The following is a 27,286-nucleotide window of genomic DNA, read 5'->3' as shown; positions in this document are numbered from 1 at the left end:
GGGTCTGTGTTGAGGATTATATGAGAAATGCAGCTAAAGCACGTAGCATATAGTGCCTGGCTAAATACTCGATTATATTTTAGTATAGGGTAATGGTTAAGAGTATGGTCTTTGGTGTCAGACTGACAGAGCTACAATGCTGACACAGCCATTAGCTATATAATCTTGCTTGAAGTGTGCCTTAGTTTCCTCATTAATAAAATGGGGATAAGAGTTGTTGTGAGAATTCACTGAATTACTCCATATAAAGGATTTCAACCAATGCCTGGCACATAATAAACACTCAACAAATGCTAGTCATTACTGTTACTATTGTTGATATAATTTAGAACAAATCATGGCCTTGAAATTCACCTAAATACATTAAAAACCAAATGAATGAATAAAAGCCAATTTCGTTCAACAATATTTGAACATAAACTATTGGGTGTTGTATTGGAAGATAAATGAAAGATACAGCCCCAACAAAGGGTACAAGTTTCAGAACGGAGGCAAGCACAGAACCTCAATTCTCTGTAATATGTAACAGAACAGAAGTATCTTGCTTAATCAAACCTAGGATCCCATGAATTGTAAGAAGTACCCTAATTTCAGAGGTTAAAATGTGAAAAATGTACATACTAGAATTGAAGAAATGCTACAGGAATAAAAATGAGTGAAGTTAACGCTACAAAAGTTGAGACGGGAAGGTTCAAATATTGTCAATGCAAGCTACACCAAAAAATTTGCACCAGTATCTGAGCTGGAGCAGAGTCTTAAATGATAAAATAATAATTAGGAGAAGTTGGGGAGACCGGAAGGATAAGCTACCCAAATAGTGGCAACATGCCATGCAAAGTTACAAATGCATGAACAAGCATGGTCTCTGCAGTGCAACTGATTGGTGGTGCGTGATGGGTAGGGGGAGAGGGCGAGGAGAAGAGGTGGTAGATAGAGATGAGGCTAGAAAGCAGATCTGGGGCCAGGCTATGAACCTCAACCTCTAGGCTGGTGGTTCCTCTGACTTGTACAAGGGCATTACTTATATGTGACTTAACTAATTTAACTAACCAAACTAATTCCTTGACATACCTGACTCAACTAATTCAACCTAACTGACTTTTGATTAAGTGACTTATCTTAACTACCTGGGTCAGGGAAAAGGGCTTCTCTTCTCTCTCTCTCTGGTGGACCATGGCTTTGCACAACCACTTTTGTCCTGAAAGACTCCCGAATATTCAGGCATCAAAACACCACAAAATTTGAAAAGCATAAAGAACAAGAGGAGTAAGCAGGAGAATAGGAAAAGTAGAAATACATATAAGGCAGCTTGGACGTGAGAGTAAGAATCCTGAATTTATGAAGTATTATTAATCTTGTCCACCAACTGAAGACCTGTAAGGCTTGCTGTGTTTTGATTTTGAACAGTTCAAACAAATATGGTCAACATTTTACAAATATTTCATGACTCACAGATGAACCTATTTCTTCATGCTTCCTAATAATCTTTCTTTACCTTCAATTTTTTTTCTCAGTTCAATATTTATGGTTTCTAGGGCTTAACCTTCCAAGGTGAAAGACTTAGATTATACATTTATTACATGTTTCTTTTCAAGTTGGTTATATTTAACATAAAAATGGACACTTTGTTCCACAGACTATACATTTATTACATGTTTCTTTTCAAGTTGGTTATATTTAACATAAAAATGGACACTTTGTTCCACATTTGAAGACAACTTCTATGGGGACAGGTCTTAGGTATCAGTGGTGTTTCTGGTACACTAGAACTCCTTCCCAAACTCTTTGAAGAAATTATTCACATTTTCCCTCTCCTCCTCCCTACAAAGAAATACTTGCTTGTCCACTCAAAAGGCATATAAAACCAACATGTGTATCTGGGATTCTGACCAATTATAGGAAAACACCATAAGCGCTGAGTCTACTCCAATCATTAAGCAGAGTACTTCTATTCTTAGGAAACAGCAGGGTTTGGTTCAGTTGGCAACACTCCTGGCCTCTGGATCAAGAGGTCACAGTCTCACGTTTCAAATAAGAACTCCAGTTTACAACTCTTGCTAACACTCCTGCAGAATAATTCAAGAGGGATTAAATGACAGTTCCATCAGAAACCAAGTATCCAGTAAAACTTCAAATCTAGAAATATAATATGGAAATAAAATGAACACACTAATCTTTCTTTTAAGCAAAAGACTGTAACTTAGAAATAGTAGAAAGGGAAAGGAGGAGAGAGAGAGAAAGAGAGAGAGGGAGGGAGGGAGGGAGGGAGTGTGTATGTGTGTTTTGGCCAAAGGTAGGATAAATGAATTATATTTCATAACTATATTGACATTTGCTTTTAACACTGCCCTGTTCCAAAAAGGGTAGGGTAACATCTGCAATAAAGATTTTATTAAAAGTAAGCTTCTGGTCTTTAAATATTTCTATTAAATAATTTAGATTTATACTAGGGTTGTGGGCTAAAAATATAGGAAAAATTTTTGCAGAAATGAGAGGCCGTATCAAGTGATTTCATGTAGACAATCCACAAGCACACAACTGAGACAGGGTGGCACCAAGTGATTAACAGCCCTTTACAAAAATAGATAAATAATGTTGCAATACATGAGCTCTCATTTGAAACACTAGGCTGTATTCCTGAAAGCAGAAACTTATTCTGTACTTTAAAAATAGGCATCCCAGTAAAATCAATAAGTCTTACTTAAAATTCATACACCAGGTGTCTTAATTTAAAGATTAGAGGTCCTAATATGGCACAAGGTAAATTTCCTAAATAAAACTATTTTTTCCCTACTTAAAATTATGTAATGAAATATTTTACTCCCAGGTAAATAATTCAGCCCTAAGATAAAACTATATAACTTGAACTAATTTTGTACATAGTTGGGAAAAAATTATCTATGTGTGTGAGTGTAAATAATCTTTTATAATGCCATGAATTTTCAGTTTTCATTTTAAATAGGTTTGTCTGGTATCAGTATTTTCAGCATTCAAACAGCTTTAGTTATGAACTCTTGATCACAGGTCTGGAGCCAGAAGGCATCCATAAGGTCATCCTGCCTCTTCTCACACTGGACTGCCAATGCTGGAATGCCCTCTATCACACACTTGCTTATTCTTTAAACGTCTTTATAATAAAGGTCACTTTATCTTAATCAGGTACTCTAAAAGAAATGAATCCTATTGCTTAACATCCCTAGATGTGGGAAATTCCAACTAGGACAATTCCATTAAGAAAGTTATAATGAGTGTCAATATGAATTTGCTACTCTTTTCACAGTTGTTACATGAAGGCAGAGGAACATGAGCCTAACTCAAATCCTTATCAAATTCTAATCCAATGTGTAAGTACTAACACGTAATTTGTTCAACTAAAACACTGGTTTTCAGATAAAGCAAGGTGTCTAAGGTAACCTCTTCTCCCTTAGTATCTATAGCATGTGACCTGCTCTTAGCAATAAACAAAGCTGGGTAATAAAAGACAACATTTATAAGGTCCTTTACAGTTTATGTAGTACTCTTGCATGCATTATCACAAACACATAAACTAATGAAGGGACCTTAAATCAGCAGCAGCTGGGGGGTGGGGAGGAAGTGCCGCTAAACTTCAACATCTGTAAAATGAGGATCCACTCATGTCACAGTTTGATGTATGTATTTAATGATATGAAAGAGTACAGTCTCCCTCAGTATCCTCAGGAGACTGGTTCCAGAACCCCCTCAGACACCAAAATCTGAGGAGGCTCAAGTCTCTCATTTAAAATGGCATCATATTTGCATATAACCTACACACATCCTCCCGTATACTTTAAATCATCTCTAGATTGCTTATTAATACCTAGCACAATGTAAATGCTAGGTAAATAGTTGCTGATGCATGGCAAATTCAAGATTTGGTTTTTGCAACTTTCTGGAAAATTTTTTTCTGAAAATTTTCATTCTTCAGAGATGCTGGAACCCGTGGATATGAAGGGTCAACTGTACGTGTATAAGCATATGTTCAATCTGAAAAGTCTTTTCAGTTAATTCAACAACTATTTAATAAGTAGAATCATATATCAGAATCACTCTGGAAGCTTTTGAAAGAGTAGATAATTCATTCTTTCTGGTGTCATTTCTTTTAAGGAACATGGTAAAGAAATTAAAACATCCTAGTTTAATTCAACAAGTGTTTATTGATCACCAAATGAGTATAAAATATTGAATGAAACTCTGATCAATACAGTGTAGATTTAGCTCAGTCTACAAAAAAAAATGTGTAGGACAAAAACAAAAAATGTTTATGATCGTAAAGAGATTTAATAGAAAGAGCTCATGCGATGGAATGACACAGGCCTGGATAGGTGAATCTGTATGTTACTTCACCTCTTCAAGGCAGAGGCCCAATCTATAAAATAGGAAACACCTACAAGATTATGGAGAGGACTAAATGAGATAAAGTATGGTAAGTACTCATTGTTAAGTATTCACACAGCAAGTATTGAAGGCATGTAACTTTAAAGCACTAATAACAAATGTAGTATATAAAAAATTTTTGCATGCTCAAAAGGAAGTTTCTGTAACTGTTTTTTCTTTGAAATTTAATATAAATATAAATCACTATCTTACTCACAAAATATTAACATCCTTCCATACAGTGGAACAAACAAAGCAACTAAACAATCATCAGCAATTTGCATTACTGCTGACAATGGGCTAAAAAAAAAAAAAATTTAAGTTGTATTTGACAATCAGAACAGTCCAAAATTAAAACTGACTGTAAAGAAAAGATTCTGAAAATATGGCAAGTGTCTGGGACTACTATGCTGTGACTCTGACAAATAAATTGGCTCTTCTCTGAGAGACGAAAGCCTCTTTTTTTGGCTCTCAGGGACAGCGACTGCCTCTCAATTTCTGTGCTACAGAGGAGTTACAAATGAGAAACAGCTGAGTTAAATCTCCAATTTCTTTTTTCTAATATTTATCTTAAGCTTAATAGATAATAAACAATTAGTGATATGTTAGTATTTTCTCATACAAAATATTTCTTAGAATCAGTTTGTATTCTTAACAAAACCATACCCCCAAACTAATCACTGATTCTTTATCTAGAAAGGTCAGCCCTCTCTTTTCTAATTCTTTTCTAACTCCCTTGGCCCTAAATACCAATTCCGTCTTAAATTTCTACCTACATCCCTTAACGTCACTGTTAGAGCTCTTTTACTTTTCATTTTCCTTTACAGTTAAGTCACAATAAGAAAAATCCCTCCTTTAAATATACCCCTCCCATTGCCAACATTACTAAGTGTTTTTGCTTAATGGTGGTATTTATATATTAAACTTAGTATACTTTATGCTAAATGTAAAGCACTGTAAATACAACATCACATCAGGAAGTTAATTTAACATTTATATATAGACTGGGAATTCATGTGAATTTTTTCATTGATTTTCACAGCATCTTAGAAGTGGAAAAGTTCTTAGAAGTCATATATTCCAATCCAGTAATTTTACAGATGAGGAAACCAAGGCTCCTGAGTAAGTAATTAGCCACCCAGCCATATTACTAAACATTTATTATATGCCAGACACTAAGCTAAGTGCCTTGTAATATCCAGTGGGGGAGACAAGTAACGAGGTAACTGAAATTCAAGAGGGAAATTTTTTTTTACCAGACATAGGATTTTACTAAAATCACACGTTGTCAAGTTACAAAACCATTCACAAATAAAGCAAAGTCAAAAAAGAACTCAATATTCAGTATAGAATAAAATGGTCTTCTATCTAATCCTATCCATCCCATCCTTCAAATACAACCAAAGACCAAACTCTTCTACAAACCTCTAACAACTCAGCACAACAATCTCTTCTTTTTCTGGGTTACTAACCTAGACTACCTAGGGCTTACCACATTGCTTGGCAGTCAACTACACATTTCCTTGTACCATTTTTATTGCACACACCCTGCCTCCTAAATGAGACAGGGACCACTTGGTTCTCAATCCGTATGTTCCGTAGCTCCAAGCACGGTGCTGAAGCTTTCTGAAGGCATCAAAACAGTTGAAGATAACTCAGTGCTTCCAAAATGACTGGGAATGACACTGAAAAGTAATTCTCAACATTTTCTGGTGAGCAGTTAGTATGTGCTGGCACTATGCTAGGTGCAGGGGGATACAATATCAACAGGTTGTAAATGAAAACATACTCCTGATGCAGAAAGGTTCATGGGAGGCCAGAAGAGGGGACTCCAAGGCAGACTTGGGGCTAGGAAAAATCTAGGAAGACACTCTAGGGGAATTAATTAACATCTTGAGCTGAACCTTGAAGGAATTTGTATTTCATTTAAATAGTTCCTGGGGGACTTCCCTGGTGGCCCATTGGTTAAGAATCCATCTTGCAATGCAGGGGATGCCAGTTCGATCCCTGGTCAGGGAACTAAGATCCTGCATGTCGCAGGGCAACTACGCCCGCATGCGGCAACTCCTGAGCCCGCGCACCACAGCTAGAGAGAAGCCCGCGCACCGCAACAAAAGATCCCGCGTGCGGCAACTAAGACCTGACGCAGCCAACCAATCAATCAATCAATAAAAAGGAATGTGTGGCAATATTTAAATAAATAAATAATAAATAAATAGTTCCTTGAAAAGGGCTAGGGTGTCGGAGGGCAAAGAAATACAAAAAGCAGTTTCCCAAAAGCTACCATTTAGTAAAATATAGAAATGTCGGGCTTCCCTGGTGGCGCAGTGGTTGAGAATCTGCCTGCCAATGCAGGGGACACGGGTTCGAGCCCTGGTCTGGGAAGATCCCACATGCCGCGGAGCGACTAGGCCCCCGAGCCACAATTGCTGAGCCTGCGCGTCTGGAGCCTGTGCTCCGCAACAAAGAGATGCCGTGACAGTCAGAGGCCTGCGCACCGTGATGAAGAGTGGCCCCCGCTCGCCACAACTAGAGAAAGCCCTCGCACAGAAACGAAGACCCAACACAGCCACAAATAAATAAATAAATAAAATTTTTAAAAATATATATATAGAAATGTCCTAAAACTCAACTTAGGTCACAGAACTAGGAAATTTCTCTCAATTTTAACTACCACAATTAAGAAACTCATTATTTCAATCTAATTGTGAAATTCAAGAGGATTATTCAGCGATTAGGGTGCCATTTTTTAAAGGCCTAGTAATTTGGAGGTCACCCTATAACGATACTGTTCTCTTTTTCCTTTTAGTCTATGTTGTTGACTGTCATGGGTTGTTTTGTGGGGGGGGGGGGTTGAGGGGAGTTGTAGAGACATAGTAAGTTAGGAAATAACTCACTTTGTATAGATAATGTCTGTGACTAGATCCTAGATCAGGGGTCCCCAATCCCCAGGTACTGGCACTGGTCTGCGGCCTGTTAGGAAGCGGGCCGCACAGCAGGAGGTGAGCGACGGGTGAGCAAGCGAAGCTTCATCTGCCGCTCCCCATCACTCTCATTACTGCCTGAACCATCCCCCCACCCCAGTCCGTGGAAAAACTGTCTTCCATGAAACTGGTCCCTGGTGCCAAAAAGGTTGGCGGCCACTGTCCTAGATTATCATAGTTCCAAATGTCAGTACTTTCAAAGAATTTGAATTAAAAGCAGATTTCAATTCTTAGAACATAATTCCTGATTTTATCAACTGATGCTTTCTTAAAATTAAAATTATAGGTATTTCTAAAAATGATTTTTCTCATTTAAAATTTTCCTGAAATTGAATCCAGAACAGTGGAAAATACAGATTTTTTTTTGTTAAAAAGATGGAGACAATTGCGGAACAACGCCTAAATTTTTTAAGACATCAGACTATAATACAGACAAGCTACTAAGTTTTAAAAGTTTGACACCAAAGAGTGGAAAGTTTGTAAAATTCACATATTAGAAGTGTCCTGTTTAAGATAAAACGGCTACTAATTTTACCGAGTGGATTGAAGCTTAGTGGTTTTCAATTAATCATTTGCTGTTAACTAATCAAACATAATTTCCAACCACATTTAGACAATCCAATTTCATCCCTTGATGACAAAAAACCACAATGAGACCATTTTGTTTTATTTTCTATCACTATTAAAAAAAAAAAAAAACTCTATAGAGAAATGTTAGGTAGGCAACAAAGTTACCTAAAACTTTGAAAATCAAACTCCTCTCAAACATAAGACTCCAGATCTAAAGGCTATATACATTATCGTGGAATTCCTGTAATAGTTATGTTTTTGTGAGCTTAAGCAAAACTGCTGGACAAGTTCTGCATTTGATAAGGTGACCTGATTTTAACGAACTAAAAGGGAGTGGGGGATGGAGGAGTCACTCTATTCTTGGATGTTGAACTATTTCCTGAAAACTTAAAAACTAGCTTCTGTTCTATAGTCCCTTAATAATCTGTTAAGAAAGTAGGGTGAGAATGCTTGAAACCCTCCCGCTCTTTAAAAAGTAAGCAATTGACAATAATTGAAGAGGGCAAACTCCGCACAGCAGCAGTCCTGAACTCTTACTCTGTCCAGGCTGCAGGGTGGGGGCCTCAGTGACTGCTGGCATGTCATCACTGACTTGCTCAGCAACTTTGCTGTAATGGCTTCAAATTGCAGGCCTGAGGAAATGCTCCATAAATAGCTGCTCTTTTTTCTTGTAAAGCCTCTTCAAAGACCCAATAGAACTCCACTACCAAAAATGGAGGAGTAAGCATGGACCTTTAAAAAAAAAAAAACCCTCAAGAGAACAAGTAGGAATATCCTGCTAACCAGGTTACTCATTTCGGGAGTATGAATCAGAGTGCTGAAATCTGATCCACTGTTTAAATTCAACTTTTAGGTAACAAAAATTACAAGGGATTAAGTCAGTTTTTATAATCATGCAATTTCATGAAAAGGAAAAAGAACTGTTGTTTTTATAGGCCTTTAGAAAAAGGGATATATACTAAGTTTGAAATTAAATGTTTGAGAATGTCTTTATTAACTTCCAGTGGAGCAGTGCTCCTTCAGTGTCCATTCATAAGCAGCCTGGAAACCTAGACACTTGTGGTGCGGTCACAGAAAACACTTTGGGGAAGCAGCAACCACATAAATATAAACTTCTAAGGTAACTGTGAGCACTCATACCTCCTGCACTACTTACGTTTATAGATATTTACATATATGTAACTTGATAATTCAGATAACTTACTAGTCTGTAAATCAACAAAAATTCAATGATCAGTCAATTAACAAACTCAAATCTATTTGCAATAACAATTAAGACTGTTCTTACTTGAATTCAGGTAGGGAAAGAAAGCAGCAATGTAGTGTTTAAATCAAACACAAGTAGGTACCAGGAAATCCAGGTTCCATTTCTGCTACAATTTTCCATGTGAGTTCATGCCTAAGTTAATTTATATAAGGCAGTTTTTTAAAATAAAACACCAGAGTCAAGTTTTAGAGGAGAGTTACAATTAGATGTTAATTAGAATTCATGGTCTTAAATATAAATGCTGACTTGTAATCAAAAAGCCCATATTCTGTCTAACTTACTGAACGGTTTATAAATAACTTGACTGATTTGATGGCATCTCAAGAGGAAACACTTACCAACTTATATTATTCACCAAAAATGAGATTTTACATGTTAACGGTATAAACTGTTTTCCGGTGACATTATGCTTTACCCTGAGATTTTCAGGCCTCAGGTGATAACTCACCGATCTTGAACATTGCTTTTAAAAAACTTGCAATCCAAGTGTGGTAGGCTGAAAAACATGGCCACCATATTTTGCAGTTCCCCCCATCAAGAGGCAGTCTGCTTCCCAAGTCCTTGAATCTGAGCTGACCTTGTCACTTGCTTCAACCAACAGAATGTAGGAGAAGTGACATTATGTAATGGCCTCAGAGGCTTATGCAGCTTCTGCCTTCATCCCCCTAGAAGGCTCCCACCAACACGCAAGGAAACCTCTGTGCCCAACTGGGCAGCCACCTACAAGCCAAGAGAACAAGCCTCAGAATGAAACCTACCTTGACCTTAGACTCCACAGCCTCCACAACTGTGAGATGTACTAGGTGGTAGTTTAAGCAATCCAGTCCATGGTTTTTTGTATGGCAGCCCAGTTTAGTAAGTCAACCAGTAAGAGCAAATGACGTCCATGTGGCTTAATATAAAACAGCTGAAATCTTGATGGACTAATATGTTGCTGTCAACTATACTCAATTCTTAATTACTAGCATTCCTGAAACTCCTAACATCCTTCCAAAACCATGTTAAACTGAGTTTTAGGTAAAGAATTCTGGCTGCTCTGTGTCCCATAGAAGTTTTATTAATAAATTTAAAATCTGAATGTTTTAAAAGACACAATTTAGCTTATAATAGTGATAGGCAGAATATTATATTTGTTTTACAATTTATTTTAATAAAATTGATTAATATGCACTCAAATGTTTATTTGGGTTTGGTAATGTACAATGGACTAAATTATCTGATTCTGCTTGCCTAAAACAAATTCTAAAGCTTAATTTAAAAAATTCTTTAAATCTCTGAAAGAAAATGTTTCAGTCAGCAGCTTTCCTACCAACTTTAAAAAGTAAAAACTGTACCTTTTTACAGCATATTTTACTATTAATTCAATTTGTCCAGCAATAATATCAAGGAATGAAAAGGGTTTATATTCATTTTGCATATAACTCTAATAAAGTTTACTTGGTAAACAAATAAACATTAAGCTAAACTTAAATGTACCAGAAAAATGAAAACAATCCCTTTTAACTAGCATTTCCTGACAAATAATATTGTCAAAAAGTAGCAAAAAAAAAAAATCTTAAATAGGCTGTAACATGAAAATAAACTTAAAAAATGCATACGGGATACAACTATATTTGACAATGTTCATGTAATGATGGTCTGTAATAGATGGTCTTCACTTTTAAAACTTTGTTTTTTCCCAAGCAGTGAATAAAACCATGCCATTTAGTGGTTTTTCAAGTGTTTTGATATTAGAGTTGTTTTTTTAAATGCCCAAGGTCAGAGTACAGATTTAACCACAATTAATAACCTCATTTTGATGAAGGTAAATGCAAATATATAGATTGTATAATATATTATATTAGAATACATTAACGTTACATAATATATTAGATGCAAACATAATTCAAGGTGGGAAGGGCAAGCTCTTTGGCTGTTACCAGAAAATCTTTTTGCAGCTGTCTTTGTTTCCCCACCTCCTATGCCCCCACATTCATTGAGCTGAAAATGCTAATTCTATAAGCATAACTTGAGTACTGTCTCTTCGAGGTCCCACTGCCACCACCTCATTACTTCTCCCCTGAATTCCCATAGTAATCTACTCACTGGTATCATTTTTATACCTACATAATTTTATTTCTTATTCATTTAATTCTAAAGCTGTTAAATATTCCCTGTCCATGGAACAAATCTGTAACCCTAAAGTAGAACTATTATTCATTTATACCATGAAAATAAGCAATTATCTTTCTTTTTTAAAAAAAATAATTAATTTATTTATTTATTTTTGGCTGTGTTGGGTCTTTGTTGCTGCACGCGGGCTTTCTCTAGTTGTGGCAAGTGCGGGCTACTCTTCGTTGCGGTGCGAGGGCTTCTCATTGCGGTGGCTTCTCTTGTTGCGGAGCACGGGCTCTAGGCACGCGGGCTTCAGTAGTTGCCGCACGTGGGCTCAGTAGTTGTGGCTCGCAGGCTCCAGAGTGCAGGCTCAGTAGTTGTGGCGCACGGGCTTAGTCGCTCCGCGGCATGTGGGATCTTCTCAGACCAGGGATCGAACCTGTGTCCCTGTCACTGGCAGGCAGATTCTTAACCACTGCGCCACCAGGGAAGTCCCACAATTATCTTAATAGTTGTAGTTATTTGAGTTTAAGAATAATCTCAAACTTACAAAATTAACTTTAAAAGTACACAAGTAAATACTCTAGCATCTTTTTAGCATGGAGTTACACAGCAATAATAATTAAGCAGGGACTATAGGCGTTAATCAGGGTGACTATCAACCAATAGACTGAAAATAAATGAGCAGACTGAGGGACATCATCTACCAATAAATACATCAAGAGCTACATACACAAGGCTGAACAGAGAAGGCAAAATCTATCTTTATTGAGCTTATAGTTAGCCTCCACAGCTTCTCCATTGAGAGATCATTAGCAATGAAAAGGTAAACAAGATGACTTGCAATGAATGGTGTCTTGAGACCCACCTGGTCTACCAAGACTGATATATTACTAATTTTGTCCCAACTCTATGGAGGGGAACCCAGTGAACCCTTAAACAATGCCTGCTACATAAAACCAAGAGGTTAAGTGTTTATGAAGAGACCACTAAGCACATATACTGAATTCAAAGAAGATAACTAAGAATAGCAGGGTGAAAGAAACCACAGCCATGTCAATGTAAGTGACCCAACACACACCACCCAGAACCAAGTGGGTCTTTTTTTGACCAAAATCACCCTGTGTTTGAGGGAGTAGAGGGAGCTGGGCAAATTCTTATCTGTAGTGTGATGGGCATTAACTGAAAACTGAAGCATAGACAGGTACACAAAGGGCATGCTTTGTCTTCTGTGTTTGAAGGACAATATTGTGTTTGAGGACAATAATGTTAATTTCACATATCACTGTCTAGAAACAGTGATTATTGTATCACCCACAAGAATAGATCTGTACCAGTCTTAACAGGAAAGTCTGCACACCCTCCGGCTGGGAGGGGTTAACAGTGATCCTATTACATCATCTGGAGCTCATCCAGACTACACGATTTCAGAAACATAACCTGTATCAGTCTGAACATGTGTAGAGGAAAAACAGAAACATCTGTATTTTGGCCAACTTTTCCCCAGATTTTTTTTTTTCCATCTTAGGAAAAAAAAAAGTTATCCAGGAGAGCTTGGTAAATTTTAACTGTGACCCTATCACTGGTAAGGATTAGTTTCAGGCAAGGTCTCAGAAATCTCATTTAGCTCATTTCTAACATTAGTACTTTGCTATTTTAACACACTTCTTTACTTATTTAACTAAGTTGTGTTAATTCTGTTCCATTCCTCTACCCCATTCAACTTAATACCTTTTACAACCCCCAGGTATCTGCATTTTCAGTATCATTTAGCACTCTTCTCTGATGTTAGAGTGTTCTGCTCTGATTTTGCATTGGTCAATTAAGATTTTATGCAGATTTTAAAAGGCTTGCTTCCTCTTTTTCTATAAAAAAATTTCCATATGTAACTGCTTTTTAACTACTCAAGGAAGAGATTGCTGGAAAAGTGGATCTGAAGAAATTTCACTTGAGATCAACAACAAAGGGTCCTAACACATCTCTGTTACTACCTATGGTGAATCCATTTTAACCTAAACCCAGTTTTCATAAAATTCTAACTACTTACATCTCCAAGGTTAGTTTATATGTAAAAAATACTCTATTACTATTACTCTATGACATCTACAAATGGCCTATTGAAGACAGCACAGGCTACTTTTCTGAGCTATCAAAAGAGCACCTGCTAGGGAAAGCAACAACCTAAACTAAGATAAAACCGAGTTATACACCTCTGGGGGTTAACCTACATAAGTATACCAATAACTATTTAATGAACTTAGATATGCATAAATATTTTCTTTATCCTACCATCTATATTGATGAAAACCAGCTGAAAGGAAGGAATGAAAGAAAACAGATGCACTGATTTCATAAGGCTATTTTACTTTAAAGTCCAACTTTTTAAAGTTGTGTATACTAGACGAAAAACTTGAAAATGACATAAAAACAGATAGGATCAGCTCCATTATTCTATGTACAAATAGGAATTAAGTCTCCAGTCTCTCTGCCCCTTCACGTTATTTCAGAATCCAAACCCTCTGAACAAATTCATACACTGCTGGATGCCAACCACCCCGGTGTCAAAGTATACAGTTCTCCCCTTTAAGGAAATCTAACACATAAAGATTTAAAGTAACAAAACTGATGCTGAAGACCAATGCCACTGAAGTAATCATTTGCCTGGTAAAAGCATTTATTTAAGTACTGATTTAAAAGTGATCCTGTAGGGACTTCCCTAGTGATCCCCTGGCTAAGACTCCGTGCTCCCAATGCAGGGGGCCCAGGGTTTGATCCCTGGTCAGGAAACTAGATCCCACATGCCTCTACTAAGGGTTGGCACGCTGCAAGTAGGAGTTCAAACGCCACAACTAAGACCCAGCACAGCCAAATAAATAAACAAACAATAAATAAATATGTTTAAAAAAAAAACACTAGTTAAAAAAAAGTGATCCTGTAATATTTAAGTCAAATAATATGAAATTTTCAGTAGTTACTGTTTCGGGCTTAGAAAACTGGCAACTTTATACAGTCAACCTAATAACTGCAAAATTGGATTCACAAAAATCAAGCCTACATAGAACTTTTTAAAACCTATTGCACACCCCCTCCCTGACCTAAGCAGGAAATGGGAAATTTATTTTCCAGAGAAGTAGACTAAGAGGATCTGGATTCACATACCTGGCACAGCCAAGAGCAAGGATAAAACCCCACACTCTCAACCCTAAAACACTGGCTCTCCATCTTAAAACCCATTACCACCAGCAATGCTCTCTAGAGAGGGGACTGACAGATTTTTTTTTTTTTAAGTATTTGTTTATTTATTTATTTATGGCTGTGTTGGGTCTTCGTTTCTGTGCAAGGGCTTTCTCTAGTTGTGGCAAGCGGGGGCCACTCTTCATCGCGGTGCGCGGGCCTCTCACTATCGCGGCCTCTCTTGTTGCGGAGCACAGGCTCCAGACGCGCAGGCTCAGTAGTTGTGGCTCACGGGCCCAGCTGCTCCGCGGCACGTGGGATCTTCCCAGACCAGGGCTCGAACCCGTATCCCCTGCATTGGCAGGCAGATTCTCAACCACTGCGCCACCAGGGAAGCCCCGGACTGACAGATTTTTATCTGGAGAAACTGACCACTACACGAGAACCTAACAAAGATAATGACATTTAGGGCCTCCCACAACTTCAGGGCCTGGTTGGTTCCTGTTATATTACTCTCCAGTGAAGCCTACGTAAGACATTGAAAGCAGAAAAAATTTAAAAAGAAACACCCACTATAATATCCTTAGAGAGATATTATATTACTACATCCATGAAATAAGAACAGCATGTTATTAAAAATAACAAAGGAGCAATGACTCAGAAAAGATTCCCTGGAAATTAAGAATGATAAATACCTTTTTGGAGGGAAAAAAAAAACTGAAAAATTAAAAGCTAAAGTTGGAGGAATCTCCCAGAAAGCATAACAAAAGGCAGGAAAGATAAGAAAATTCAAGAGTTATTCTGACAAGCAGGAATTCCAGAAACAGCGAAGAGATTAAAAAGACTGGAAGAAATTATCTGGGAACTAATAAAAGAAATCTTTCCTAGGACCAAAGGACAGTTAGGGCAACTATACTGCAAAACTTTAAAGGGCACCACTCACATTGAAGACTGAGTTTCCAAACAATGTAATCTTTACAATGAATTTTAAAAAGGTACATATGAAAGCATATCATGAAATTTAAGACCCCCCTCCCACGCACACACAACCAAAGAGAAAGAAAAAAAAAAAACCAAAAAACTAAAATCCCCAAAGGAAGCAAATTGGGTTTAGCTGTTCAATAAGAAGCTAGAATAAAATGGAGCATTGCCTTCAAAACTCTACGGGAAAATAACTTAACCTTGAATTCTACAACCAAACTGCCATCATATGCCAACAGATAAAGGTATTTTTAGACATAAAAGATCTCAACATAGTTACCTACCATGCACCCTTTTTCTCAGCAAATTCCTGAGGAATAAGCCAACTCTAAGAGTGAGCAAATCAAAAAAGAAAAATGGTAAATAGGATATCCAACCAAGAAGAGTGATGCAGGGACTCACCAGGATGAGAGTGAAGGGAAGTCTCACAGTAAGACAACTCTGAAGCAAGTTAAGAGCAACCAATCTAGCCCAGAGCAGGAAGACAAAGGACTAAGGGATGTCTGCAAGGGGCCAAAAAAAGTAACAGAAATACAAATGAAAAAATGAGGCAATTAATAATTCCAAGAAAGTATCAAAGTTGTTCAGAAAATCATATTATCAATACATTATACAACTCAGCTGCAGGCGAGTCGTAACAATGTAAGAATACTTAGCAAAAAGTTATAGTAATTATACTGGAAAGATTAAGGAAAGGAGGATTTTAGAGGGTGCAGAAAAAATTTTAAATGGTAGTGTAGCATGTTCTATAAATATGGAATTTTTAAAAGGGGGGAAAATCTCAAAGGAGTTGGAAATGTTTGCCTCTGGAGAATGCAAGCCAGAGATAAAGAAAAGTGAGTCAAAACTGCTCTTTTTCTTTATAACCCTAATAGCACTAAGGGATTTTCTGAATCTATGTATATGTTACTCCCCTAAAATTAAATTTCAAAATATATGTTTATAGATAAGACTATATAAACAAGTATGTTCAACCACCTCTCCTTGGCAGAAGAATCTAGGTGCTTCCTCCCAAACTTTCTCCTTTCCTGAATTTTCCAATTCTCTCTAATGAACATGTGTTACTTTTGTAATTAAAAAAATACACCTTATTAAAAATCCACAAAATCAGATACATGGAGAAAGAAGCGAAGGAAGAACTTTTATAAATATAAAACAAAAGAACCGCACATTCATGCTTGTTCAGAAAAAAAAATCCACCTCTTACCCCCATCTCCTAGATTATAGGGTTTAGCTCCTTCCCAAAACCCTGCTTCATACTACAGTCACTTCAGAATATGTGAGAAGTTAAATTTCAAAGAACTTCCTAAATCCACATTCAATTGTGTGGAAGCACAAAGTAGCACTCTGAAGAAAGCCATTTTTACTCTGAAGCCCAGATCAACTAGTCTATAGTAAGTTTTCATGCATGTATCAAAAAGGTCATTCTCTAAAATGTATATTTACTGGTTAAAGAAAGACCTTACTTTAAAAATAACCAAAAATCTCCTCACCTTGGGTTAAGTAAGAAATTGCAAGAGGAAGAAAGGAGCTTTTAACAAAATGTACCCTCACCACCCCCAAAGCAAGACCCAGCTGAAAAATCTGAAAAGTCTATTGACTAACACTATCCTGTGAAGAAAAAAAGAAGCACACTAAAGTGAAAATACGTAAGTAACAGCACTAACCACAAATAAAGCATTGAAAATATTTGGTGGAGGAAAACAGCAATATTTTAAATAGATACGCCTATTTGCATTATTTTGTTAATTTGCAACATTATTCAGAGAAACAACATCTTATTATTTGATGTGTTAAAGATTATGATTCTTCTCATGCTAAAAGCCAAATAAGGATTAAACTACTGACCACTTTTGTGTAAAATATTAAAGAGAAGGGAAAAAAAAAAAGACCATTGTGATTTATACCAAACTTCTTTTGTTTGCTTTTAGAAGGGGTCAAGCCCTACGCAAATAGAAGTGCTTCCACGGTAGCAGTACTTGTTCCCAGGAAACTTGGTGCTACAGTACTTGAGCAGAACCACGAAGCAATTCTTCTTCATAAAAACAGCAATGTCCCTTTCGTGGCTTGAAGTTCCGATCAATCCTCGAATAAGAAGCCTTTCTTGTAAAAAGTGCATCACTTAGTAACCATAGTTATTGAACCACACAGCTCTTTAAGACCTTCCTTTATACAATGCTACTCAACTATTATTAAACTTTCAAGTCATAATTAATGGCTAAATTATGCTATTACTGAAGGTAGCAAATTAAGTTTGAATAATCTTAAATCTTAACTGATTTTTAAAACAACTTCACTTTGATTTGCCCTAAGCCTAAACTTCACTACATATCTTGACAACTAAAAGGTTAGGTTTAGAGTTTACCTCTTCCCAAAAGTCTTAAGGTAAAATACATTTCAGAGTCATACTAGCATTACTATTTGGGGATGTTAATTTACATTATTTTTCCAACTATAATGTAAAACGTATTTTTCTACATTACTAATGAAGACTGATCTCAGGGTTTCAAAAACTTTTTAAAGTTTCAACTATTTGAATATTACCTAGGCTTTTTCTTAATAGTTAACATGAAGCTTTGGGGGAGAAATATGTTTTCAATGTTACTTTTTAAAGAAAATTTGCCTACCATCTTGCAGCTAATTGAGTTTGCTGAAATTAAACATCAGTTTGATAAAGGTTAAGTACTTTTTTAGTTCACTCTAAAAATACTCATTATTTCCCCCAGGAAATAAACTAATCTCTATGTTCTATTTACTGTCACATCCGCTATCTTCCAACTGTTTTGTTTTTCCTTTTCTACCACCGTATCCAACAGTTTCGCCAGCGTTTTTCTACCTAAATCACTGTGGCACCATGGGCCATTCTTCCCCGGGGTGCCCACCCACCGAGCAGAAGCAAGCATTTTTTCCGAGAGCTGAGGGCATACTTTTATCTTCTTTCTCCACTCAGGCTCAATCAGCAAGATAAATGGGCAGGGACAGTCCTTCCCTCAAATAGGGAAATACTCTGCTTTCGGATTTTTAAAACTGAAGTATAATTGACTTATAATATTATATTAGGGAAATGTTTTGTGATTGCAATTTTAACTGTTTATGGTTTTTTTTTTCTTTTGGCAGCTTAATCAACAGTTAAGGGCAATATTACAAGCGTTTCATTTTTAAAGGGGAATCATTTGGGTTACATTTGATATAGCAAGAAACCAAAAAAAAGAACAGCCTTACTCTCAATGAAACTGTTCCTTTTTAAAACATCTAATCTTTATTACAGTAACAATGTACACTGTATGTGTTCATAGTCTTCTGCTGGGCAAGTGTTTGGGAGAAGAAGCAAGACCAAATTACTATAACAAGAAACAGTTTAATTCATCTCCTTTAATTGATACATGTCTGAAGTAGCTTTAATTAGGGCAGTGGAGCATTCATTTCTGAAACAAGATACATGGTCAAAAAAAAAGAATCAAACCATTTGTAGCAATTAATAACACCTGCAAGGTAAGTTCATTTAATGTTGGAATATTGGCTAAGTTATATGCTGCGGAATGCAAAAAATCTCTGAAAAAAATACCTTTTTAAACTGTGAATCAAGATACTCAATATAACTTTTAATAAAATCCCAGCCACAAGAAACCTTGAATCTTCAAGGATTAAAAACACTGAGGCCAGTTATTCAGAAAATGATAGATAATAGAAATGAAACAAAAATGACTTCTTAAAAATTAGAAGATTATTAAAACAATGCAAATCTCCACACTTTTAAAATCACTGGATGAGATTTCTTAAATCAAATTATAAGGTCCTATACGGTACATTTTACACAAGAAGTTCTTTGTATGTGGTAATAGTTACAAGGCATCAGAGTCAATAAAATAAATCTGAGAAGTAAGACCACTCCTTTTAACCAGAAATATTATAGAATACTAATTCAGGAAGTTATTCAGCAGCTTATAAAGAAATAGGAAGTTGTTGACCAACTACTTGAAGAACTATTTCCTGTAGGAAAACTATAAGACAGATGAAGAAAGCAATAATTCTCAGAGCAATAAAATAATTCTTTTAAAATAAAGCTCAATACACAATGTTGAAGAAATTAGTTTTAAACAGTAAATTCAGTAGAACAAGTATACCCAATATACAGACTAAGCTTTTTAAGAATACTTCACAATCATACCAGAACTTGAATATGTGTCATTGATAAATGTAGCCAGTACCATACTTCCTCCTTATCACTTGCCAACCTAAGGTACAAGTCTTCCTCAGAAAATCTCACTGACCTAGGCAGGGCTTTAAAAATCCCAATAGTTGCCTACCTATAATCCTTCAGTAATTATGCTGCCTTGAAACAACAGGATGGGCCAACTGACTTCAAAGTCATTCATCTAAGGTCACAAGACAACAACTAGTTGTTTCTCTACATTTCCTGACATGTACCAAATAATCCATGATTTTGCCTGCTTTTACTGACCAAGATCCATCTAACAGGGAAAACATTTCTATTCCTGAAGGTTTGATATGAGAAAATTATTCCATGGAGTCAAAAAACTTCATGTTTCTCATATAATAAATCTAGTTTTACTTCCATATGAGAGTCCCTCAAAAATCTTCAATAATCATCATGTTTATCTCTCTTCTTCCCAGTTTTTCATTTCCATGGTAACCATTACCCATATGGCATAATTTTCGTATCATTTTGCCCTGGTTTCCCTTTGCTACAGGCTCACTTGAGCGGGTGCTTGGGGTGGTGTGGGGTGTGTGTGTGTATACCCTTCATTAATCCATCTTTGAGAGAAACACTTCTCAAAGGAAGAACCACTGGAAACTAAAAAATAAAGTATAGAACATTTCAGGTCAAAACAGAAAGATCATTCTAAATTATAAAAATGTAGGCCCATGTCACCTAGAAGCAATTATTACAAGATACAAAAGACTAAAAGAGGAGCATAAGTGTTGTTCTTTAATCATAGACTTTTAGCTATAACATCAACCAAAGAAGAGAGGCAAGCCAGCTATTAAGCTGTTTAAAAATCTCCCCAGGTCAGCATGTGACCCAGCAGGCAGAGGTTCAAAAAAGTACAGCCTTTCTTTTTCCTAACAACCTGGTTTGTTTCCACTCCTTTCCCTTCAAGACACATCCCTCACAGCTAGTAGCTCTTTCAATCATTTACTCTGGATGTCTGCTTGAGAACAAATAATCTTGCTCATGCAGATGAGTCTGCCAGACTTGTGTGTACTTTCCAGTCTCAGGCCCTTTATTGTTCTGGTTGAAACCTGACCCTTTGAAATGGATACCAGGACACCAGAAAACGAATTTAAAATAGAAGAAAAAAGTTGTAGGAAAAGGCGCAAAAAACTGCAGAAACTTTTTAAGATCAAACTTTTTCCTCTGCTTTTCTAAATAAGCTTGTTACAAAACTGTATCTTACACTGCAAAGTAACAATCTGCCCCGAAAGACAATCAATATAAAACACTAAGACACACAACAAAACAGTATCATTATTGTATTATCTGATCTAATGAATAAATGTTACATTTCCCTTAGGAGTAGACTGTCAGGACAGATCTCAATCAAAACTCAGACTGTTTTTTACTTTATTATCTCAATGTGATTAAACAGTACTAAGTAAGCAACTTTTTGAAAACATCAATTTCAGTCTATAATAATTACTTTTAGGAAACATTTTGTATATACTTATTCCAAACACACCAAATAAAAATATTAAGGTCCTACCTATAATTTCAAAGCAAGAAGGGACAAAATTCTATTTTGATCTTTTCAGCTTCAATGAAATTTTGCCATTTTTTTTAAACACACAAAAAATAAGGCTGATAAAAACAAATAACCTAATGGCTTTGTTTTTGTTTTCCCAGAGAACAGAGATTCTGTTTTGAAGACCTGCTAGCTCGAAGAAGTTTGCCACTGAGCTGTTTGCCACTGAGCTTGTATATCAAGCGGGAAAATTCATATTTCTGTTTACCCTTTGAGGGAAAAGCAAACTGATAAATCACATCAAACTGCAGCTAAAGGGTCTGTCATCTCACAACCTAAAGTACTATAATATTAGACTCCCAGGAAATTCCTACTTATTTTTATAGTTCTTTTCTACCAGTAAAATGTCTATTTAAAAAGGTAAGTAGTACTGCACATATTTCATAAACCTATGCCAGCCCCAAAACTCTCACAATTTGAAATTCTTCATGGTATCCTTTCAGTTTTGAGCCAGGCTAGTTATAATAGGTTTGGCACAAACTCAAAATGAGAACATCCAAATTGCCACAAAATAAAAGATTATTAAAAGGTTATGAACCAGGAATCCATAAAGCTTTCAAAACGTTACCTAAAGAAGGTATTTAGGTCATACTGAACTGAAAAAAAAAAAAAAATTATGGAAGATATAACTGAGCTTGACATAAATATTAAGTAAATATAAAAATAAATGATGTTTTATATCTTGGTACCAGAAAATTATCTCCTACCATTATTTTCACTTACTTTAAGAAGTATCTCTGACCAGAAGATGTCTTTGCCATCTCCCAGCCCGCTGGCAGAGGTACGTCATCAGGTATCTCAAAAGAAGACTGTCTAAGGTGTTGAGCAGTGGGTGTAGCTGCTGGGCCAGAGACTACTCCCGTGGGTGTCAGTGTCCCAGGAGATACGGCTCCCAGCTGCAGGGAAGCTGGAGAGGAATGAGCTCGAACATGCTGTGGAGTCAGGGCCCCTGCAGTGCCTGCATCAGTACTGGCCTATTAGGAATATTAAAACAAAGATTTCTTAAAATTTGTTTTCAAAGAGAGTCCCTTTAGATTTCTTAGATATTTGGTTGCAATGAAATTCTAAATCCAAAGGCACATTTCAACATTTAATATTTGACATAGAAGAATATAGGTTTGCAGATGGATACTTTTAAACGCTTACGTGAAGGCCAAGGCAGTGTGGGTGCTTTACCATGTTCTAGGTATAAACAAAACCCAAGGAATATAACTATGGATTCTTTTTTTTTCTTTTTTTAAAACTAGGTTTTACATAGTTAATGTTTTTTCCAAGCCAAGCCCTAAACACACAACAGTTGTCATTTTTTTCTCACCATGGACAAATGTCATCAATAAAGCAACCATCAAAATTTATACAACTTTTAAGGAATACAAAAGATTCAGAAACATCCGAATATTCTTAAAAGCCTCCTAATGAATGAAATAAAAACCCAGCCATATATTTGAACCTAGATGATAAAGATGCCAACAATTCCATTACAATATAACTTAAGAATTTACAAACATATTTACAACTGTGTAGTAGCAGAAAAACTCCTGAACTCAGACCCTAAAGTTCTGGGTTCCAGTCCAAGCTGGCTAGTGTGACACTGAACAATATCATCATCTCTGAGCCTCAAGTTTTTCTCATTTGTTAAATGGCTTTTTTTATGATGGAAAAATGAGTATATGAATTTATATCCAATAATTTGTGAACAATAGTATTTACAACCCATATTTGTAGTATTCATAATCTAGTACAGTTATTTAAATTCCTTAACTGAAGAGTTAGGGTTTGATTATCAAAAAGTTAGAATTTCCTAGATTCATACAGGCAAGGAAGACTGAAAGCAATCAGCAAACGCATCTATGCCTTGATGTTAAATCATGTACATTCTGAGCTTCCAATCAGAATAAATTTGAATTAGGACTCAGCAGAAATAAAAGTCAAACTTATAGATGCACGACACTTGGTTAAAAAAGGCATTAAAACAAAACTACAGTAGATTATGAACAGTATGAATCCATAAACTGCTGATATAAATTACTGTGCAATTATTTACTAGAAAAATAAATACACTTTTTAGTTGCAATTCTTTACGGCTTATAGATGCCACAAAATGGGGAATTCAATTTCCTATGGGCATTATACTTTCAAAACGTATTAACTATAAGCATAATCGTGTAGACTGTGGGGTGCAATGCCAACACATTTTTACCCATAATGAGTCCAGAAACTCATTTCCAGGGGTAAGAGAAAAAAGCATACCTAAGTCTACTTCTTACAAATTGAGGTATTTGGGGCAAGCTGCTAAATTGTTTTTCCTTCCTCTTCCTTAACCCAGGTTTTTGTCAGCAGGTTAAGTGAGTTTTTCTGAGTTCCAAAACCCCTTGGTCTGAGGCAGGAGAACACACCACAGGCCTGCTGCAAATAGGAGGGGCGATGGGAGTGGGGCGATAACTGTTCTTTCCACTCAAGTTACAGCCGAGTGGACTAACTACATCGCAGTATTTGGAAAACCAATTAACTTCTGGACAAAGTTCCTATGCTGAAGTTTAGCCTGAAGCAAGCTCTTTTTAAAAAAGGAAGGAAAGAAAGAAAACCCTACACTAACCGAATCTTCTGGGACCGGTCAGAATGTTAACACTTTCATAATAGTTTCACTTTAATGTTGGATCACGTTGACAAAATAATCGAACGTTGTGTATGTGGAACTGCCATGTTCATATCCTCAATAAGAATTAAAGAGCAATGGCGAGCCTCGAATTAGTCATCACTTCCCAAACATTAACTTCTAATCACAGTTGAACTAGGCAGGACTCGGCCTATGAGTCAACCTGCAGTGCGTTATCAAAGGCTTCTGTTAAAACCAAAGCACGGTAAAGCTCAACTCAGGTCCTGCGCAACGTGTAGATGTGGCTAATTTAAAAGCATTTCGGCAAACTGTAAATAATAGTCTCCAACTGGGAAGCCAACACGTGAACCAACTAAGTTTGATAAGAGTAAGCCTGCCCGACTTCCAAGGCGCTAGGTAAGGGCAGGAGTGAAAGCACTAACTCCATAAACAACTTCCAGGAAAGTCTGGATCCTGTATTCAGAAAGCGCCGGGGCCGCGAAGAAAATAAATGCTTTTGGGAGGGGGAGGGGGAGAAAGAGCGAGAAACTAAATGGACTGGTTCAACCCCCACCCCTAATCAACACTGGAAAACAAGAGAACAATTATTTGACTCCCCAGGAGACTGAAGTGGACCGAGAGGCCCCGAAGGAAAGGGGGCCCAGGGCTCAACTTCACAAACCCGGCCGCCGCTGGCAGCTCACCCACACACAGATGCCAGAGGCCCCCCTCCCCCTCCCCGGCCCCGCGGCGGCGGCGGAGGGAGCGAAGGTGCGGAGCGCGGAGGCGCGCGCATTGTGCAAGCCCACCGCGGCCCGGGCCCGATTCTCCCCACCCCCTTCCTTCCTCCCCACCTCCCCTGCCACTCCCGCCAACCTCCCGGGAACCCCAGGAAGAAAGAAAGGGAAGGGAAAAGCACGCCCCCCGGGGCTGCAACCGCAGAGAGAAACTACAAGGGGAAAAACAAATCTCGGCCCCGGACTCCGGGAGGAGTGGGGAGCCCGTAGCCGCGGCCGGCGGGCGCCTCCAGTCCCCCCGCCTCTCCGCGAGCCCCCATCCCCACCCCGCTAGCGCCCCCCGGAACCCCCCTCCGCGGCCAGGGCTCGCGGCCGCCGCTCCCGAGCGCCCCCGGGCCTGGGGTCCGCCCGACGGGAAAGTGGGGAGAGGGGCGGCCAGGTTACCTGTCGGGAGTGGGACTTGGGCTCTGGAGGCTTGAAGAAGGAGTCAGGCAGCTTCCGGAGCCTCATGGGCACAGTCTGGGGCACGTTGGCCGTCTTGGGGTTCATGACGGCGTTGAAAAGCGCCTCCAGGTCGGTCTCCGAGTCCCCCCGGACGTGCACGATCTGGTGCCCGGCGGGGGGGGCCTGCGGTGCCGCCTGGGACCCCGGGGGTGCCGGCTGCCCGGGCCCGGACGGCGGGCCCTGCCCCTGGGGGGGCTGCGCGGGCGGCTGCCCTTGGCCCTGGGGGGCTGGCTGAGGCGGCGGCGGCTGCTGCCCGGGATCCATGGTTTCTCCCTCCCCCGACGCGCACCCCGACCAGGCGGGCGAGGGCTCCGCCCGGGCGCCCCGGCTCGACGGGCCGAGATGGGAGAACCGGCGAGGGCGGCGGGCCGGCGGCGCTGGGCGGCGGGAGCGGCGCTCGCCTTGCTCTCAGCGCCGGGGGGCTGCGCCGCGGCCCCGCATCCCCCGCCCCGGCGCCTCCGCCCCCGCCCTGCGCCCCGGCTCCACTGGTCTGGCGGCTGCGCTTCGGGAGGGGCTGCGAGAGACCCGGACCTGCGCGCCCGAGAACTTTTTTCCTTCACGCCCTTGACGGATGCCGGACAGCTAGTTGCCTTTCCCCTCCCCCTTTCTCTCTTATTTCCTTTTCTTGTTCCTTCCTTCCTCCCTTTCTTTTCCCCGGCGGCGGCTGCGCCCGACTGAGACAGAAACTCGCCTCAGACGCCAAAACTAAAGTTGAGAGAACTGCCCGCCCGAGCCGCTCGCGGCTCCGCCTCCTCCCGGCTCTTCCTTCCTCTGCGCGCCCGCCCGCACAGGATCCGCGGCCGGCCGCGGAGGGAAACTTTCCCCTGCAAGTTAACTACATTCCTGCAGACTCCCGGCCTCCAACGCCCCTCCCGGCCGCACGTGACCAGCCCGCCAGCGGGCCGGGCCTCCACAGTGCTTCACGGGGCTGGGGCCGGGGGGCGGCCGCGGCGGGGAGCGTGCCTGGCGATCCGCGCCGGGAGGGCGGCCGGCCCGACGACCAACGTTGGGTCTGGTCTGGGTCGGAGCTCTGATCTCTGCGGCGAACGCGGCCGCCCTTGGCCGCAGGAAGTCCTCCCTCCCAACCCGGCCCCTTCCCCGCCAGTTCTCGGGAAAGGCTGAAAGGCTTCCAGCTCGCCCCGAGATGCGAAACAGCCAAGGCCGAAAGAAGTCGGGAGGGGACGTGTAAATCCACTTAAACCCTCCCCGCGTTAGCCCGATTTGACCAACTGGAGTGTCAGTGTGGGCTCAAAGCCTCAAACTAGGTTGGATTTAAAATGGTACCCGTAACAGACATTGATTTTAATAAGGGTCCATTTTTTCTTAACATTAACTTGATTTTTTTCCACTCAATATTCAAAACCCACTTGAAAGGGACAAAAGATTTCTGTAATTTGAAGCTTTAAGACTAGATCTGTGACTCAGTGTGATTTACTAAATAACCAAAAATTGCCTTTTTTAAAAGTGAAAACTTTTTTAGTGCTCAGACTTGAAACATATTCTTGAAAACCTCAACGGAAAAACTCAGTGTTTAACTTCGGTTACCAGCATTCCTCGGTGTACCTGTCTTTCATCCTTGGAGGGATGGGAGCCTACCTCTCTTTGTTATCGCTATGCCTGGCACAAGGGTGGATTCTGCGAAAGTTGACCGAATAAGAAATGAACGCACCTGTCTCTTTGTGGCAGTGTCATATATGCAAGGAGTCCACTTGAAATCACTCAAAAGCAATGAAAATTTGTTGGGGTTTTTTTGTTTGACGGCGCCTCTTGCGAACCCGTGCCCTCTGCCGTGGAAGCACGGAGTCCTAACCACTGGACCGCCAGGGCATTCCCCAAATTTTGTTTTTTAATTCATACATTCTGATTTTTTAAAAAGCAGCTTTACTGAGCTATAATTCCATACCATACAATGCGTCCATTCAAGCAATCCAGTATTTTTCGTATATTAAAAGGGTTATGCAACATCACTCTGATTTTAAATCCATTAGTTCATTCTAAAGAAAACTAGCTTCCTGTTTTAATGATTTTGTCTGCAACGCTGGTGAAACAGATGTGTAAACAGGATTAAACAAGAAAAGGTCCCCTGAGCAAAAAAATAAACTCTTCCTCCAGCCAGGACATGCCCTGGATAAATCTGAAGAGGGATCTGTATCACTCGGTGCGGTGGGGCAGGCCAGGAAAAGAGCCTCAAGATTTTACAGCAAGATTCTAATCAACTG

At 39.0% G+C, this 27,286-nt stretch overlaps 1 protein-coding gene across 12 annotated transcripts in view; it reads right to left on the bottom strand.

Moving 5' to 3' along the window:
• YAP1 (Yes1 associated transcriptional regulator) overlaps window positions 1-26,079 on the bottom strand; it is a 108,765-nt gene extending 82,686 nt beyond the window's left edge. For 2 of the 12 annotated variants that reach the window (XM_057552361.1, XM_057552371.1), the window contains exons 1-2: window positions 25,008-26,074; window positions 21,954-22,204 (exon numbers count right to left, since the gene is read on the bottom strand). In XM_057552361.1, the coding sequence (XP_057408344.1) occupies window positions 21,954-22,204; window positions 25,008-25,331 (575 nt within the window). In that variant the 5' untranslated portion in view covers window positions 25,332-26,074. Of the gene's footprint in view, window positions 1-21,953; window positions 22,205-25,007 lie in introns of all 12 variants that reach the window. The other 10 variants (XM_057552362.1, XM_057552373.1, XM_057552368.1 and 7 more) reach the window with 8 other exon arrangements.
• Window positions 26,080-27,286: the final 1,207 nt, after the last annotated feature.

The sequence above is a fragment of the Balaenoptera acutorostrata genome, chromosome 9 (assembly GCF_949987535.1).
Source record: "Balaenoptera acutorostrata chromosome 9, mBalAcu1.1, whole genome shotgun sequence".
Classification (NCBI taxonomy): Eukaryota; Metazoa; Chordata; class Mammalia; order Artiodactyla; family Balaenopteridae; genus Balaenoptera; species Balaenoptera acutorostrata.
Note: the sequence above shows the minus strand (reverse complement) of the source record. Positions and strands in the feature narration are given on the sequence as shown.